Genomic DNA, 16,855 nt, shown 5'->3' on the forward strand with positions numbered 1-16,855 from the left:
CCTGTTCTCACTTTCAGGTGACATTGTAAACAAGAAGCAGGCAGCATTATCTCCCATAAATGTAAACAAACTTGTTACTATTAGCGACTAGTTGAACAAGAAGTAGGAGTGAGTGGACTTGTAGGCTTTTTTACATTGTTTTGTTTTTGAGTGCAGTTGTGTAACCAAAAAAACTACATTTGTAAGTTGCACTTCCATGATAAAGAGATTGCACTTCAGTACTTGTATGAGGTGAATTGAAAAATACGATTTCTTTTGTTTATCATTTTTACAGTGCAAATATTCGTACTAAATATAAAGTGAGCACTTTCCGTGAGCACTGTACACTTTGTATTTTGTGTTGTAATTGAAATCAATATATTTGAAAATGTAGAAAAGATCCTAAAATATTTAAATGGTATTCTATTATTGTTTAACAGCGCAATTAATCAAGCAATTAATTTTTTAATCATGTGATTAGTAAGAATTAATTTTTTTAATTGCTTGACAGCCCTATTTTAAACCATAATTTGAGGACTTCAGTAACTCAGCCAGAGGCGAGCGGTCTATTACAGCCTGCAGTGTGAAGGAGATCAGACTAAATGATCATAATGACCCCTTCTGACCTTAAAGTCCATGAGTCTGAATGTATGAAATAAATGCCAACCCATAAAAATAAAAATATTCCCCAGAACCATTTGTTTTTAAAAGTCTTTCATTGACTCACTGTAATTATTGGCCAGTACACTTCTTGTCAAGGAAGGAGGTCTGGATTGGACTTGCTGTGGATTGATTCCAGACAGTTATTCTCACATGCCGAGTATACTGCCCCAGGTGCATTCCTAGTTTCCGAGTCCTTTCTCATGTTGATGGGGTAACCATGGCCAGGTCTCTAAAATGTTGTTATACCATAGCACTTCTACACTGAAACACAAACAGGATTCAGATGGGAACTAAAACAATACTTGTTTGATTATTTTTATTCCTGTCATTGAAACAGAAGTTATAAGACTTCAACTGAGCTAGAATTTGGTAGAAGGAAGGAAGAGGGATAATAGGTTCATGGAAGGTTTGGGGGTTTGGGGTTTTTTATATCCTAGGATGCCACTGAAATATACAAAAGTTCAGCCCAATGCAGTGAACAAGCTGGAGAAGCAGTTGAATAAGGAGTGCAGGGTGCTAAAAGATTTCAGGTGGGGGTTTTATCCTGACAGGATACTCTGGCAGGTAACTACTCAGTCTGGACTGGTACAAGACTGGGGAACATTTCATTTCTATATCTTTATCACGACCACAGAGGCTCCAAGCAGTGCTGTATCTTTATTTTAACAGTCGTGTTTGTTTGTGTGAAGGTATTTGTCTGTCAGGAAATTGTAAATCGAGTTGCTGGCAGGCAAGTCATGCTTTTTGAAAGTCAACAAAGATTTGATGTATACATTAGGAATAAAAGAAAAAATGTTCTGCTTTGGGCAGAGATGTTTTTACTCAAAATAAACCTTGACAATAAGTCTAAGTGAGTTCGCAGTGTACTTCAAGCAAGATCGCATTTAATTTATTTTTCTGAGCAGAGACAACCCATGTCTGCCAATAGTGGGGGAGCAGAGCTGGCTTCAGCAGTGTTACTGAGCATGCTCACTCCAAGCCAAGAAGCAAATATGGGGGGGAGAGATACATGACCATGCCTCCCGTGCTGCCTCTGTTTCTGAGCACTTGGAAGAAAATGACTGAGAACAATGGTGCAGTTTGCCCAGTCGGCACACTCTGGTCCTTGCATGCCATGATACTATATTGACTAGCTCATTAGTCATCCACAATTCCAGAATGTTCTCAAGCACTTTGAGTTTTGCAAAATGTCATCCCATGCCACTTTCAAGCTATGGGGGAATTCTCCTCTGCAGAGAATACTGATTCTACCAAAATACATCTGCTTTGCAGTTCTCTTGGGAGCACTGCTCTCTGAGCACCCTTTGTACCACAAGGAGTACAAATTCCCTAAAGACACATACTTTAGTAGAGTTATTTGTCAAATCTTAACTGCTCTGTAAGTGGAGCAGCTGCAGAACTGAGCTCTTACCAAATAGCTGGAACACATTGTGAGGAGGTTGGTGATGATCTAGAAAATCACCATTTTTAGCTTTGAGGCTAAATTTACAATACAGCTGATAAGACGATACTTGCTGGAACCAGCCCCCTTATCACCTCATCCTCCCACACACAAGTCTGCATTTTTCTGATTCAGTTTGTGTTTTGAAGGTTACTGTGTCTCAGATTAAGACCTAATATTTGTTATACCAGTTCCATTCTGTTCCGTTCTGTTCATATGTCATTTTGTTGCATGTGTGAACCACAAACTTGTTTTAAACGTGTTTTCAAAGCAAGATTCACTTACTAGGAGGTGGCGTTGTAAGTGTTTAAGCAGGGCACTAAGATTGTGTTCCTTTACAAGCACTGCCACTGACTTGCTTGGTCAAGTGCTTCTTTCCCAACCTGTAAACTTGGATTAATTCAACTCTCTTACCTTTTGGTAAAGTTCTTAGAGATCCTCTGATGAAAAGCACTGTCTAAGGGCTATGTAATAGAAATGACAGTGCACTTACGTGTACTGTACAAACATTAATAAGTGTTATGCTTTCTGGCACTTGGATAAGAACTTCTGTTATCACTTGTTCTTGATCTCTTACAGAGATCAACTCTAGAATCAGCTTTAATATCTGATCTCTTTTCTCTCTTACCAACACGGGGAATGGACTTTTTTTAGAAAGAGACCTGTTTGATCAAACTATTCTGATTCTATGACCAAAAGTATAAAAATCAGTCAACTTTCCATGTTTTAGAAAATGGAATTTCCATTACTGCCTGTTGCTACCTGATATCTATAGCAATTCTGCTGTCTAGAACTTGCTCAGGGATGCCAAATGTAGGTGGCCATTTTGTTGTTAATTTGACAACTAAACACATTTTTCTTCCATCCACAAATTTTAGTTATTGTTTGTGTGTGTGTCATTGATTCACAGTTAATTATACTGAGCTGAATTTTCATCCAATGTTATGGCAGTGCAGTTGCTCTCTGCTTTATCCAGAATCTGCATTAATTTTGCTGTGCATTGCTCTCTGGGCTTTCATAATAGTCACGCTTCGCATTCCTCTTAAGGATGTCATTTTGACTTAATCTCAGGTATTGTGTGATTTGCTAATGGATCAGTATATATTCAGAATGGTAGAAGCACAAACCATTAGGTGTCTATCCTCCCCTGCAGGATGGATTCCAAATGGTGATATGATTTTTCCTATGTTCAATAGGGAGCATCTGCTTTCATCTTCCCCTTGGGAGGTCACTGCTCCTGTGCTGAGGTGGGAAGGCTGGGAGCAGAGTTAATAAACTTCTTTTCACCCACAGTAACCCTGGAAATGGTCATCCACAGCAAAAAGGAGCCCTGCCTTAGTGAATGCCAAAGGTGTTCAGATGTCCAGCCATAATGAATCCTGGTGGCAAAAGCCATCTCATGTATAGAGAGAAATTGAAGGAATTTGTGTGTGAGAGCAGGATTTGAATATGATATGCAGTGAGAATCTAACCTTCAAAAATACAGAACTTCTCCACGTCAAGCCTCACACGTTTGTTTTTCTTTGTCTGTTTAAATTAATTTTGCAATCAGGAAGCAGGAATCAAGTTTTGTTTCCTCTCTTTTAAAAGGAAGTTTATTCATGAAAAATGCAAATAAAATCCACCACTTCAAGGCTCCCAGATGATGAAAATTCCAGCAACTGGAAATATGCAGCTTTTGTCTTGAATGTTTTAGGAAATTGTATGCAGCCTGTAAAGGATTATTCTGTAGCAAATAAACTCTCTACAGCCCCTCCGCTTATTTCTATACTTAGGAACCTTCCCTCTTACTTGACAGCACTAAGATTACAGTGGATGAGAAGCTGGATATGAGTCAGAAGTGTGCCCTTGTTGCCAAGAAGGCTAAGGACATACTGGGCTGCATTAGTAGAAGCATTGCCAGCAGATCAAGGGAAGTGATTATTTCCCTCTATTCGACATTGGTGAGGCCACATCTGGAGTATTGCATCCAGGTATGGGCCCCCCACTACAGAAGGGATGTGGACAAATTGGAGAGTCCAGCGGAGGGCAACGAAAATGATCAGGGGGCTGGGGCACATGACTTATGAGGAGAGACTGAGGGAACTGGGCCTGTTTAGTCTGAAGAAGAGAAGAGTGAGGACGGGGAATTTTATAGCAGCCTTCAACTACCTGAAGAGGAGTTCCAAAGAGGAAGAAGCTCAGCTGTTCTCAATGGTGGCAGATGACAGAACAAGGAGTAATGGTCTCAAGTTGCAGTGGGGGAGGTCTAGGTTAGATATTAGGAAACACTATTTCACCAGGAGGGGGGTGAAGCACTGGAATGGGTTACCTAGGGAGGTGGTGGAATCTCCTTCCTTAGAGGTTTTTAAGGCCCAGCTTGACAAAGCCCTGGCTGGGATGATTTAGTTCAGGGATCAGCAACCTTTCAGAAGTGCTGTGCCGAGTCTTCATTTATTCACTCTAATTTAAGATTTCAGTAATACATGCCAGTAATACATTTTAACATTTTTAGAAGGTCTCTTTCTGTAAGTCTATAATATATAACTAAACTATTGTATGTAAAGTAAATAAGATTTTTAAAATGTTTAAGAAGCTTCATTTAAAAATAAATTAAAATGCAGAGTCCCCTGGACTGGTAGCCAGGACCTGGGCAGTGTGAGTCCCACTGAAAATCAGCTCACGTGCAGCCTTTGGCACACGTGCCATAGGTTGCCTACCCCTGATTCAGTTGGTATTGGTCCTGCTTTGAGCAGGGGGTTGGACTAGATGACCTCCTGAGGTCTCTTCCAACCCTAATATTCTATGGTTCCAGGAAAAGTATCCGCTATTCAGAAAAGCCTGTAATTTTCATTTTAAACCAGAGTATATTGCTAAGCCAGCAGAATTATTCCTTTTGGGCAGAATTGTTCTGCCTTAAACATGACTTATTGACTTGGCTTGCCTCAGTTGGACGATGTCAGGAGTCTCTAGCCATCCTCAGTCGAATAAGATTGAACTCACTGGTCGCTGTCTCCTTCAACGTTAAGTTAAAGCTCCTCATCCTCTCCTCCTATGGTACTGACCAGATGTGCCCCTCCCCTTTACATTTTGCTTTGATTACATCCTATGGCCTCTGTATGCTTTTCTGTATTTTATTTTTTCCTTACGTGGTCTGCTTCATGTAGTCTTTCACACAGCCCCATAGGCTTACAGTAGGCTTCCACCACATATGTCCACTCTTGTTTATAAATTCCATTTAATTTTTTTGCATAGTCTTCCTGTGACCTTCCCAATAACACCTGTGCATCTTCTTGCACCCGAGCTGTGCCGTACCTCAGTCGTCACAGGTTGACTGTAAGCTGGACTTGCCAGAGGTCATGGCCTAAACGTTCAAAAGTGACTAGGCTATTGGCAGCCCTGATCGTTGGGAGTCCAAGCTGAGATACCTTGAAAGACTTCCAGAGGATGAGTGCTCAGCATTTTGTGAAAATCTGGCCCAATCAAAGTGTCTCAAGTTATGTACCCAAACACTAAAGCAAAATCATTAGTTACACCTGAAAATCTAGGCCCTAGCTTTTTGGACACAATCTGTAACACGCCACATAAATAAGAAGATTGTAAAATCTCCACCTGGAATTTAAAAAACAGTTCTAGATCTAGACACATCTGGAGAAACTGCCCTCTTGCTTGAGGTTCTGAAAGGGATCGATAAGTATACAAAGCCACACTGACCTCTTCAGTGAGGAATGAAAAATTGTAGCAAATTCAGCAACTTCCTTTCCTTCTGACTCTTGGGTCCTTTTTTTATTTGTAGTTTAAATGTTGTTCTTTGCTGAAAACCTGCATGTGTTCGCCATATAACGCCACAGAATGTAACAATATTAAAAAATTATCCTATGGGAATTTCTTTTGGCACTTCAGATTTAAAGTATCTGAAAACTTCAGTGTAGATAAAGATACCAGAGTTCCCATATGGAGGAGTGCTGTGATCAGAGTGAACACCTAAAGTATTTTCCCACAAATATTTGTTTGAATAATTGAATTTGCTTTGCCTGTGTTTGACTCCTTCATCAATTCCCACCAATATTTCAGCAAATAAGTTTGCAAGCAGGAATGCTTTTGGAAAGCGTAAAATTTTCTCAACTATTAGAATATTCCCAATGCAAACTTAGAACGTGTAAATGTGAAGATTTGCACCAGAAACCTGGATGATGGCTCAAATTTCAAAATAGTAATTATCTGAGCCAACTACAAACTAAGAATTACTTGTAGGCAGTCAGCAAATATTTTCAAATAACTATAATCATAAAGAAACATTAAGCTGCTGACAGAAAACAAGCAAACGGGTAAAACCAAATTATTCACTATGCATTATTCTCTCAGCTTTGATAATATTCACTTCAGATCCTTTGGGTTTTTTCTTACACATGCAGATTATTTGTGCACGTTTTTCCCTCTACCCTTCTCAATTTTTTTGGAATGACTTTTCCATAAGTTTGATACGTCTTCCCTTAAACTTTCAAAATGAGAAGACTTCTCGATTCATTTACTGCATGCAAGGTCCTTGGTATTCATGTTGAGTGATGGCATGTGGAGGTGTGCTGTGTAAGTCATTTGCACCAGTGAAGTGTTGCTTTTAGACATCTGGGTGCATTCTGCAGCCTGAAAGGGATTGGTTCCCCTCCCTCACCCCCTTACTGATTCTTTCTCTGCAGTCTGTTTTTATCTAAATGCAACAAAACTTTTTATTATGCACTTGGGTATTTTTGTTATATTTGGCACAGCTCCCTATGCAAACAGAATCTGGCTGTAAATCATAATGTCACTGATTTAGCCAAGTTATTACTATGCAAGTGTTTATGATTCTGACAAATAGTGTCCAAATGTAAACATGCCGTGTGTGTTCTTCACACATTTTCTAATCTTGGGTAGCTCTGATCTAATTGTATATCTACACAAATGTGTTTGATTCTGATTCAATATTGGAGAAATGTTGTACTAGCTAAATTAGAGGTGTTGGATTGTTATCAGTTTAGTCACTTCCCTCACCCAATAATTTTTCCCAGAACATTGAGAAATATTTTCTTCTAGAAAAATCTTGTTTATAAGATTCTGTTTATTGGTTACTTAGTTCATAAGTCTTGTTTGTGATTTTAATATATAAATATATATCACCCTCCAGCCAGACATTCTTCTGATGTTCTTTAGTATATTTTCAGAAAGGTTTTAAATGTTTAGTTTGTTATTTATGGCAGCGGTGGGCACCATGATGAATGTGCAGGATATTTCTGCGTATCCCAAGAACCATTTAAAGCCACAGCAGTGCACTCCAAGCTTCTGCTACAGTGATCGGAAGTGCTGCTCTGGTGGGGTGATCTAGGACTCAGTTCTGCAAGCTGCTGAGCACTCTGAGCATAAGCTTAAGTGTTCTGCTAAAGCCATCAGCACTCTTGGTTTTTGGTCCTTTCATCTCTATTGAGAATTTTTTTTTTAGGCTACAAATTAGTTCCAATTAGGATTTATTTTTGTCTGGTTTTGTGGGTACTTTCCCCCATCAAGAGTATATTGTATATGTTATGCTGGTGCCCATAGAGCAGGGGTTCTCAAACTGGGGGTCAGGACATCTCAGGGAGTCGCAAGGTTATTACATGGAGGAGCTGTGAGCTGTCAGCCTCTGCCCCAAACCCCGCTTTGCCTCCAGCATTTATAATGGTGTTTAAATATATAAAAATGTGGCTTTAATTTATAAGGGGTGGGGGTCGCACTCAGAGGCTTGCTATGTGAAAGGGGTCAGCATACAAAAGTGTGAGAACCACTGCCATAGACCCTAATCTGGGACTGGGTGGGGACCCAGTGAGCTAGGTGCTGTACACACATGAAAGAAAAAGGTCCTGCCCGAAGGAACTTGTGAGATATGCTTATGATGAGAGACCAATGACGAGAGGACAGTGAAGTGATTGAGTTTATTAGTAGCAATCAGAGCAGTCAAGCTACAGAGTAAAGACAGGACCACCAATGTAGGTCAGAGCCATGGTTTAAGGAAAGAAGGGTTGGTAAATGAGCACTGAATTTAACCACAGTCAAAACCGTACCATAAACCACTTCCAGTCTAGATCATTATCACCCACCAATTGTTGCCCTTCATTAACTTCTCAGTAGAACCTTTTATACAATATGTACATACCCTTAGTCTGCATAGCTATGGTACATGCAGTTTAGTGGAGTATAGTGTTGCTGTTCAGATGTCCTCTGCCAGAAACATCTGTAGAATTGTTGCCAGTTATCTCATATTTCCTTTATTATTTGTATTACTGTGGTACTTGGGAGTCCTAGTTGTCGACCAGGATCCCATGGGGCTCTGTACAGATCTTGTTTAGTGGGCTGATGCCCATTGGGAAGCACCTCTTTGATGTTGGCTTCCTTTAAATATTAAAACTACCATCCAAAACATAAACTCTTAAATACAATAGTTGATGTTTGGGGAGTGGAAGGAGAGATGATGATGATGTTAAATTGCCTTTTTGATCTTGGAAAATCTGTTGTTTTCATCAGATGAGCTCATAGTATTGATAGCAATCAATCTTTTAGAAGACCCTACCAAGAAGCTACTTACTATTGGAGTTTTGGTTTCTTTACAATTGCTAGCATGCGTACTAAGCTGCCTCCATATCTCTCACTTGTAGTGGTTTGGGATTAGTTTGAACCGCCTTTGTCCTTTGGATTTGGGTTTTACACCACAGCTTGTGGTCCTGAGAAATGTACACAGCTATCTGAAAGCAAATTGCTGTCCAAATTACTCATCAACTTGGTATGCAGAGTCATTTTCTAGTAAAATCACTTAGAATACTGTGTCTCGTATGAATCATCTTTGTAGTCAAATTGCACATGCTGTACATAAACTCTTCCAGTTTTCAAAAGCCCCATCCCTCCCCCTCTGCTGCCCATCTGGCATACCTCAGTAAAACCACATGGCTGCCTGTTCACAGGACACAGTCTGTAAATCCTGAAACACCAAAGATGTTGTGTGAAATGGTTGGATAGAATACAACTACTGCTGTCTACTCTGTAGTTAAGTCTTTAGCCATTACTTCTGTTGAATGGGTCTCTAGTGGCTGTCAACTTCCACAACTTCCTACTTTGCCAACAAGCAAGATAATGCATGGTGAAAAGCAAAACCCAAAATTAGAGTATATTTATAGCACAGTCTCACAACTCTCCAATATCTGAGATCTCTCGGTAACTTATTGAGGGTAGATGAACAGTACAAGTGTGTTATTTGCTTCTGCTTGAAGACCAGTCCAGGCGTCACTGACTTGAGTTGGAGTCTGTCCACTGACTTCAGTGGGGCCAAGATTTGGCTATTTGTTTAGAAGTTGGATAGGAACTGATGTGTGTAATGTACTTGGTAATAAGAAGTCATCCTGAGCAGAAGTATGAACGTGGAAGGAAAACACTTTTAGCCATCACACATTCATTATTCACTTTGAGAACAATATACTTGGGGAATATTTGGAGGGGTTAAGGGATGCAAAATGGAAAAGCTGAATGGTTGGCTTACTAATGCTAATGTTAATAAAATCAGCTGAGTGTAAATTGTCTTTCAGTTTTCACCTGGCTGCTGCTAAAGGACATGCTGAGTGCCTCAGAATTATGACGACACATGGTGTGGATGTTACGGCACAGGATGGTACAGGTACATAATTATGAGCCTTTGCTACATGTTTTATATAGGACAAGATGTAGGCTTAGTCTACACTACAAAGTTATGTTGGAAAGGAGCATGAAAAAAATCACCACCCCAGTTAACATAGCGATGCTAGCAAAACCCCCAGTGTAGGCACAGCTATGCTGATGGTGCTTCAGCTGGCATAGCTAAAATCATTCAAAGAATTGCTGTAGCTGCACCAGCAGAGCTCCTTCTGTCGACATAGCTGCTTAAGCTATGCTGAAAAAGGCTCTGTAGCATAGACAAGACCAAAGTCGTGTTTTCAAAATGAGAAGTCAGACATCTGTAAACAACATGTCGTGAAATTATGCAGCTACATTGATTGTGAAAACTGGGTGACTGCTTGAACAGCTTGTATTTGTTAGGTACTTTACTGCTGATTTGCATGAATCTTTTAGCTGTTTGATAAAGCAATTGCAGTATTATGCATGCAGATATAAACTTACACACTGATGCCTTAACTCATACCTCCAGTCTTGAAAATTTCAGCCTCAGGGTTATAAAATTAAGCATGGTAGTGGACTCAAGACTGCAAAATAATTGATGGTTCTCCAACATAAAACTTGTTTTGTTAATTTCATATCTTCAGGACTCTGCCTAGTTTAGATAAAGATTTTTAGGCTTCACTTTTATGTGTATCCAGACTATTAACCCCATTAACTGTACTGGAATTGCAGCAGGGCATTTCCTGAGGATTGATGGCTGACTGGCAGGAGCTGATTGCCCAAAGCAGAGCTCAGAGCTATTTACCCTGAAGTGTTTCAGTTCTCAAGAAAATCCCTGTGCCCTTTTATCATTAACACTTTAAAGAGAAAATGGGGGGAAACTGGCAGAGTTTTTAATAGACTATGGTGTTTTGGTTGGGGTATCTACAGAATGAATACTCTGTATGTTAACCAGCCAGTCTGGTTTGCCTGAATGTCCCATCAATACTCCATCTTTCACAATAATAGGCATTAAACATTGGGTCGACTAGATCCGTTTCTGACTAAAACACCTACGTGATGGGTTAGTTTTCTTGCACACAACAGAATACTTATCAAATGTGAGAGGTGCTCTGTGATTTTGGAGGAAGAATTCAAATTACACATGCAAAACTGGGAGAGTGCTTAACTTTGAAACTGTGGGTGCACCAGGTATAAAATTTGACCTAAACTTTGTCACTATATGATCCTGTTTCAGGACTGATTAATCCATTCATCATTTTGAATGGTGAGCAGCTATTCTCTTCTGAGCTTCAAACTGATGCTTGTTTCAGTTTGAAGAAACTTTGCTTTGGTTGTCCTCCTGTCTCATCCTCTGTGTACTGCCACTGACCACATAAACAATAGCTCTTGAGTATCAGTATTAGAGTACTGTTTCTTGGCTGCTTCTTTCTCTTCTTCATATTTAGTATACTCTAACTTTTTTCTTTCTGACTTCCCTGTTTCTTCCAGGGCTATATGCATAAAAGCTGATGAGATATTGCAGTCTTTAGTCTTGTTTCTATAAACAGTATTGCATTGTTAGTCAGTATTGAGAACTCACAAATTGATAAAACAGGCACAAAAGGAGTCTGCAGAGCGTATGTCCCTGGTGAGTGTGTCACTAGTCACTCTCTCTGCCTGATCGGCAGAGGATACAAGTCTGTTAAAGCCCCAGCTAGAGGGTCCTGGCTTTTTAGCTCAAGGTGTAGCAGCTCCTGCTTTTAGCTCTGGATATCCCTGGCTCAGTCCCAAGATGACAGCAGTCTCAAAAGCACTTGCTGAACATATCTGTGCAGCAATTCTGGAGTGATCTGAGGGAGGCTGCATGGCTATAAAAGAGGGAATTACTTGTTTTCTATAAATGCACCCAAATACTACGATTTAGATAGGATATTTTAATATGCCCGTCTCTGTTGTGGTATTTAGTCTATGGTGAGCACAATACTGCTTTTTAAAGAAACAGTACATAATCTCACTTTTGGTGTGCAGTTCATAATTATTTAATTTACTTTGTTTGTATTAATTTAGGGCACACTGCTTTACATCTTGCAGCAAAGAACAGCCACCTTGATTGCATCAAGAGGCTTCTCCAGGTAAAGTAAAACGAAACTGAGTTTTAGATCACTAACATTTGTTCACAAGTTCTCTTGCTCCTCTACCAAATGCGAATCTTTTAGATTGACCACTTGTTCCTCATAATCATCTGCACCAGAATCTTGCGTTCTTGATATTCCTCCGCTTTAGGGCCCTTCTTCCTTGGTCTTCACCCCCTGTCTAAATCCTGAAGGATAGCATGATATCCTCACTGAGGTCCTTGGCTTTGGAACTTGCTTCTCCCACCCCCAAACCCATTAGCCTGACAGTCTCCAGGATGGATTCTAAGCGAATTGCAAGGTCTACCTCATTTCCTGCTCTTTCCCTAAGGTAGCAAGTAAAGAGGATTGCAGGCAAGGGAATCAATGTGACTGGCACAACCCTGCTTGCCCAGGAAGAGGGTGGAATGTAAAGAAGCGATAACAGATTTGCAGTGGAGGAAGTGACTGTAGTCATGGCACTTTGCCTCTGCTCCTGTCCCTTGAGCAAATGTTTAGTGTGTGCCATGGGTTGGGGGTTAGTGGGATGGACCCTGCAGTGTCAGAGGCATTGAGGGAAGATGGAGGAGAGAGAAGCCAAGGTAGCCTCCGGCTGAGCCAGCAGAGGAGAGAGTGGGGAGTTGGGAATTAAGAGTGGTGAAGATGGGATCTGCAGATGGGGGCAAGTAGGTGATGAAGGAGACAAGGTGATAGTTGGAAAGAGAGAATTTGGATATTGAGAGATGGGACCCAGTGGTTAATGACAGTTCTAACAGTACCAGTGATAGCATTGACAGTGACATCCAGCTGTCGCTGGTCATAGTGCATGCAGTAATAGGTTAATTCAACTACCGATAGCGATTGGATGTGGGTGGGTGAGTATTAAAGTACCCATTCCCTCACTCAGCAGCTACAGCAGCTCACTGCTTTGTTGATTAAGTATCTCTTTGTAAACAATTAGAAACTGGTGTGGTGTTACAAATGCAAAAAAATTGTTCATGCTGTGATCACACTCCTTTTTCTTTGCGGACTTGCTTTACGTGATGTAAGCTGTTACAAATGTAAGGAATGCATAAGATCAACAGGTGTCTTTGAAGTTGAATTCAAGAAGACTAGATATACATCTTAAATTTTAAATGTGTTGGTTTCCTTTATTGAAGCTGGTCATATATTTGCAACTGAGCCCACTTACTCAGCATTTTTGCTAAGGTTTATAGATGTGCTGTGTTTAAAAGCCTGAAGCTAATATTTTTCATTTTAAAAACCAGTTCTTTTAAAAATACCACTGTAATCTAATGCATAATATTACTAAAGTTTTATGCACTGAAAAACGCCATGTTAAAGGACTGTAAGATTTATTACTTTAACTAGGTCTGATGGTAAAAGTATTAAAGGAAAGCCAGGATTTTAAAATTATTCAATGATGGCTGTTGGCTTTTTGAAAAATCCTCATAAAGATAGATTATAATTGTATTTATTATCTTAATAGTCACTTCATTTAAGATACCTAAAATGAAACATACATTTTCTTTAACAAAGACTATAAATAATGTGGCCCAAGTGCATTATAAAATGGGTTTGTTTGGTTTTTTAAATAAAATGTGGAGGTAGGGATTTTTTGAGAGTACTCTTTACCCAAGACAGCCAGCTATAGACTGTACTGAATGTATAGTTTCCTTTATTCTGCAACTTTTGTTCTTCATCACTGACCAGGAAGGTCCCGGGATCATGTCTTCCTCCCAAGAGTGTCAACTCCAATGTATGTGTTTCAGCAAGTGGGATGCATGCTAAAGTAGTTAAGATTTATTGAGAGGAAAACTATCCCTTCTAATGATTAACCCAATGTTTATTGGTTTTTATGGACTGGGACATCTGTGGTAGTTCACAAAGCTGGTTGTCCCAAGAAGTCATCCCTCTGCACTTGCAGCAAACAAATGCTTTGTGTTCTTATATTTCTCTCTAAGCATTTTCTTTTTCTTTCTACAGTCTAAATGCCCAGCAGACAGCACTGACAACTCTGGGAAAACAGCTTTACATTATGCGGGTAACTTTTCTATTGAAAACTTGTTATCCACTCTCTTATTTTGGCATTTACACAATCCTAGACATTCTCCTTTATACTAGAGCTTGATAAATGCTAATCACATAGTTCCAGTAGCTCCTCGTGTGATTTTCATGCTATGATTGGAAAAGTAGTCAACAGAACAGTACGATGCATTAAAGTAGGCTCTGTGTCTGTTTCCTCATAGAACTACATTTCCTTCACTTTTATTTTCATTTTTTCTTGTTTATAGCTTCTTGGCATTGTTTCAGTGTTTCTGCCTTTTTTTTTTTTTTAAGTTACAACGCACTCCCTGCATAAATCAGTGACATCTCAGTTTTACTGATTGTAGGGACTTATGTCCAGATGGCCAGTAGACTTCAGCGTTGCTACACTTCAAACAAGTGAATCAAACATATTGCTTTTAAAATTATGTACAGTTAACGGGTATACATGAAAGTGCCGAGAAAGAAGATGCTGTAAAGTATTACGGGTCAAGTTGTTCAGGTTTTTGGGCAAAAAGACTATCCTCTTATGCTACTCTGGGCCATGATTACTAGTTTATTTTAAAATATATAACTTGCTTTTCACAATTCATGCTCTTTGTTTTCTGCCCACCCTCCTTCTGCTTGGACAGTAAAAAGAGATGAATCAATTTGATTGGTTAGTTCTCAGACACTAGCATAATGCTGCAGTCTTTGCTTTGCAAGCAGGCAGGGAAATGTCTAAATCTGCAAATGCCCTTTCTGTGGATTTTTTTTAAAGAGACCCTCTAATATTTTTCAGTGTGAATGTTTGAGTTGAACTCTTTGATGCTCCCACCATTATACACGGGCAATAGACTTTAAAAATTGATTTAATTGACTTGTATTCTCTTTTTTTTTTCCAGCTTCATGTGGTTGCCTTCAAGTAGTTCAACTTTTGTGTGAGCACAAATGCCCAATTAATGTCAAAGATTTGGTATGTACTTTATCTCACTGAACACTTTAAAATGGTTCTCCATCTTTCAATCTGGCAAACTTCTATTACAGCAGTTTCTAAGCAATACTTTTTCTAATTTAGCTTATTTCCGTTGGGGGGAAGTTGCCTTTACACCTGAGCTGCTGGTGCACACCTGAAAGAGAAGTGCTTCACCATCTAATGCAAAAAAGACCAAACTTGTTGCTCATGAAACTGAGGGATTAGTGCTAGTGGCCAGAAACAGGCATATGGCCTTGATCCAAAGCCCACTGGAATCTGTTGGAGTTTTTCCGTTGACTCTGGTTGGCTGTGGTTGAGGCATATTGTGTGGACAAGTCCTGACCAGCAAGTCTCTTCCTTCCACTAACCTTATTACTTACTAGCACCTAGGAGCCCTAATCATGGACCAGGACTCTGTTGTGTTAGGCACTGTACAAGCACTGAGGAAAAAGACAGTTCCTGCTCCCCCAAAGAGTTTGTAATCTAAGTGTAAGACAAGAGATGGATACAGACAGGTTGACAGAGGAATACAAGGAAACAATAAGACAGTATTGGTCAGCATAATAGGCAGTGGTGTCAACATGCCAACAGCCTAACTCAGGGGTAGGCAACCTATGGCACGGGTGCCGAAGGCGGCACGCGAGCTGATTTTCAGTGGCACTCACGCTGCCCGGGTCCTGGCCACTGGTCCGGGAGTCCCTGCATTTTAATTTAATTTTAAATGAAGCTTCTTAAACATTTTAAAAACCTTTATTACTTTACATACAACAATAGTTTAGTTATATATTATAGACTTCTAGAAAGAGACCTTCTAAAAATATTAAAATGTATTACCGGCACGCGAAACCTTAAATTAGAGTGAATAAATGAAGACTCGGCACACCACTTCTGAAAGGTTGCCAACCCCTGGCTTAACTATTGTCAAGCTTTTTATAGGTTTCACAGCTGATTAAAAGCTTGGTGCCTAATTCATTTTACTAATTAGCCTGTCAAGAGAGAGTTGCTGGAAAACAGCTAAAGACTATCCCATCTCTACTATAGAAGAAAATGAAAATTCTCATCTTTTATAGAGGAAAAGCTATCAAATGAGTGCCATGTGTCAGCCCTTCTCATTTCCCCCATTTGTAAGGCAAAGGTCGCAGCTATAGTGAGCGCTTGCGCATTAAATGTATCTTGAATTTGAGGCGATGAATCACCTTTTGTGTGGCATAGATCGTTATTATAAAGCACACTCTGGACTGCACCCTTGTGCTTGCCCCGCTAGCACACAACCCACTCCACACGTAACTTGTATATACTCAGGGGTGCTGGAACCATTTTTATAGAGGGGGTGCTGAGAACCATTGACCCAAACTCTAAAACCTGTATATGATGGAAACCGCTTCAAGCCACGGGGTGCTGCAGCACCCCTAGTTCCAGCACCTATGGGTATACACAGTGACACTGAATACTTGCTCATGTTATTGAGTTTGGAATAAAGGGTTTGTATGACCATGTTGGAGAGACTGATGTTCCCTGTGCCTTCTTTCTAGCTGGAGGTAAGAGAAGCTCTTTGTGGTGGTGTAGAGTTTTTTGCTTTCAGTGGAAACATGCTATGTGGACATGAGGGTATGGTTAGAGTGCCCCAGGACTTGGCATGTCTTTTCTCTTCAGTGTTTGGGGGGGTGGAAAGAAATACCATGCTTAACCTCCCTGTTAAACAAGGTTTTTGTTTACGGACTATCTAACAAGAGACTGAATAATGTATATCCATCTATATATCTTAGGCCCTTTTATTGCCTTGGATGTCATTACCATAGCATCTGAGCACCTTTCTATCTTTAACGTGTTAGCTTCACAACAGCCCTGTGAGCTAGGGAAGTGCTGTTACCCCCACTTTATAGATGGGGAACTGAGACACAAAGACACTAAGTGCTTTGCCCTAGGTCAGACAGGACATTTGTGGTGGAGCAGAAAATTGAACCTACGTCTTCCAGGCTAGCGCCCTAACCACTGGACCATCTGTCTCTGAATCCATAGAGACATTGTGGATGGAGTCCACTTTTG

General features: G+C 40.1%; 1 protein-coding gene across 5 annotated transcripts in view; it reads left to right on the forward strand.

Moving 5' to 3' along the window:
* The window catches only part of RAI14 (retinoic acid induced 14), a 159,488-nt gene that overhangs the window by 125,249 nt on the left and 17,384 nt on the right, over positions 1 to 16,855 (forward strand). For all 5 annotated transcript variants that reach the window (XM_039544733.1, XM_039544734.1, XM_039544732.1 and 2 more), the window contains 4 exons: positions 9,649 to 9,737; positions 11,765 to 11,829; positions 13,795 to 13,852; positions 14,739 to 14,809. In XM_039544733.1, the coding sequence (XP_039400667.1) occupies positions 9,649 to 9,737; positions 11,765 to 11,829; positions 13,795 to 13,852; positions 14,739 to 14,809 (283 nt within the window). The remainder of the gene's footprint in view (positions 1 to 9,648; positions 9,738 to 11,764; positions 11,830 to 13,794; positions 13,853 to 14,738; positions 14,810 to 16,855) is intronic.

This window comes from Mauremys reevesii, linkage group 6, assembly GCF_016161935.1.
Source record: "Mauremys reevesii isolate NIE-2019 linkage group 6, ASM1616193v1, whole genome shotgun sequence".
Lineage (NCBI taxonomy): Eukaryota > Metazoa > Chordata > Testudines > Geoemydidae > Mauremys > Mauremys reevesii.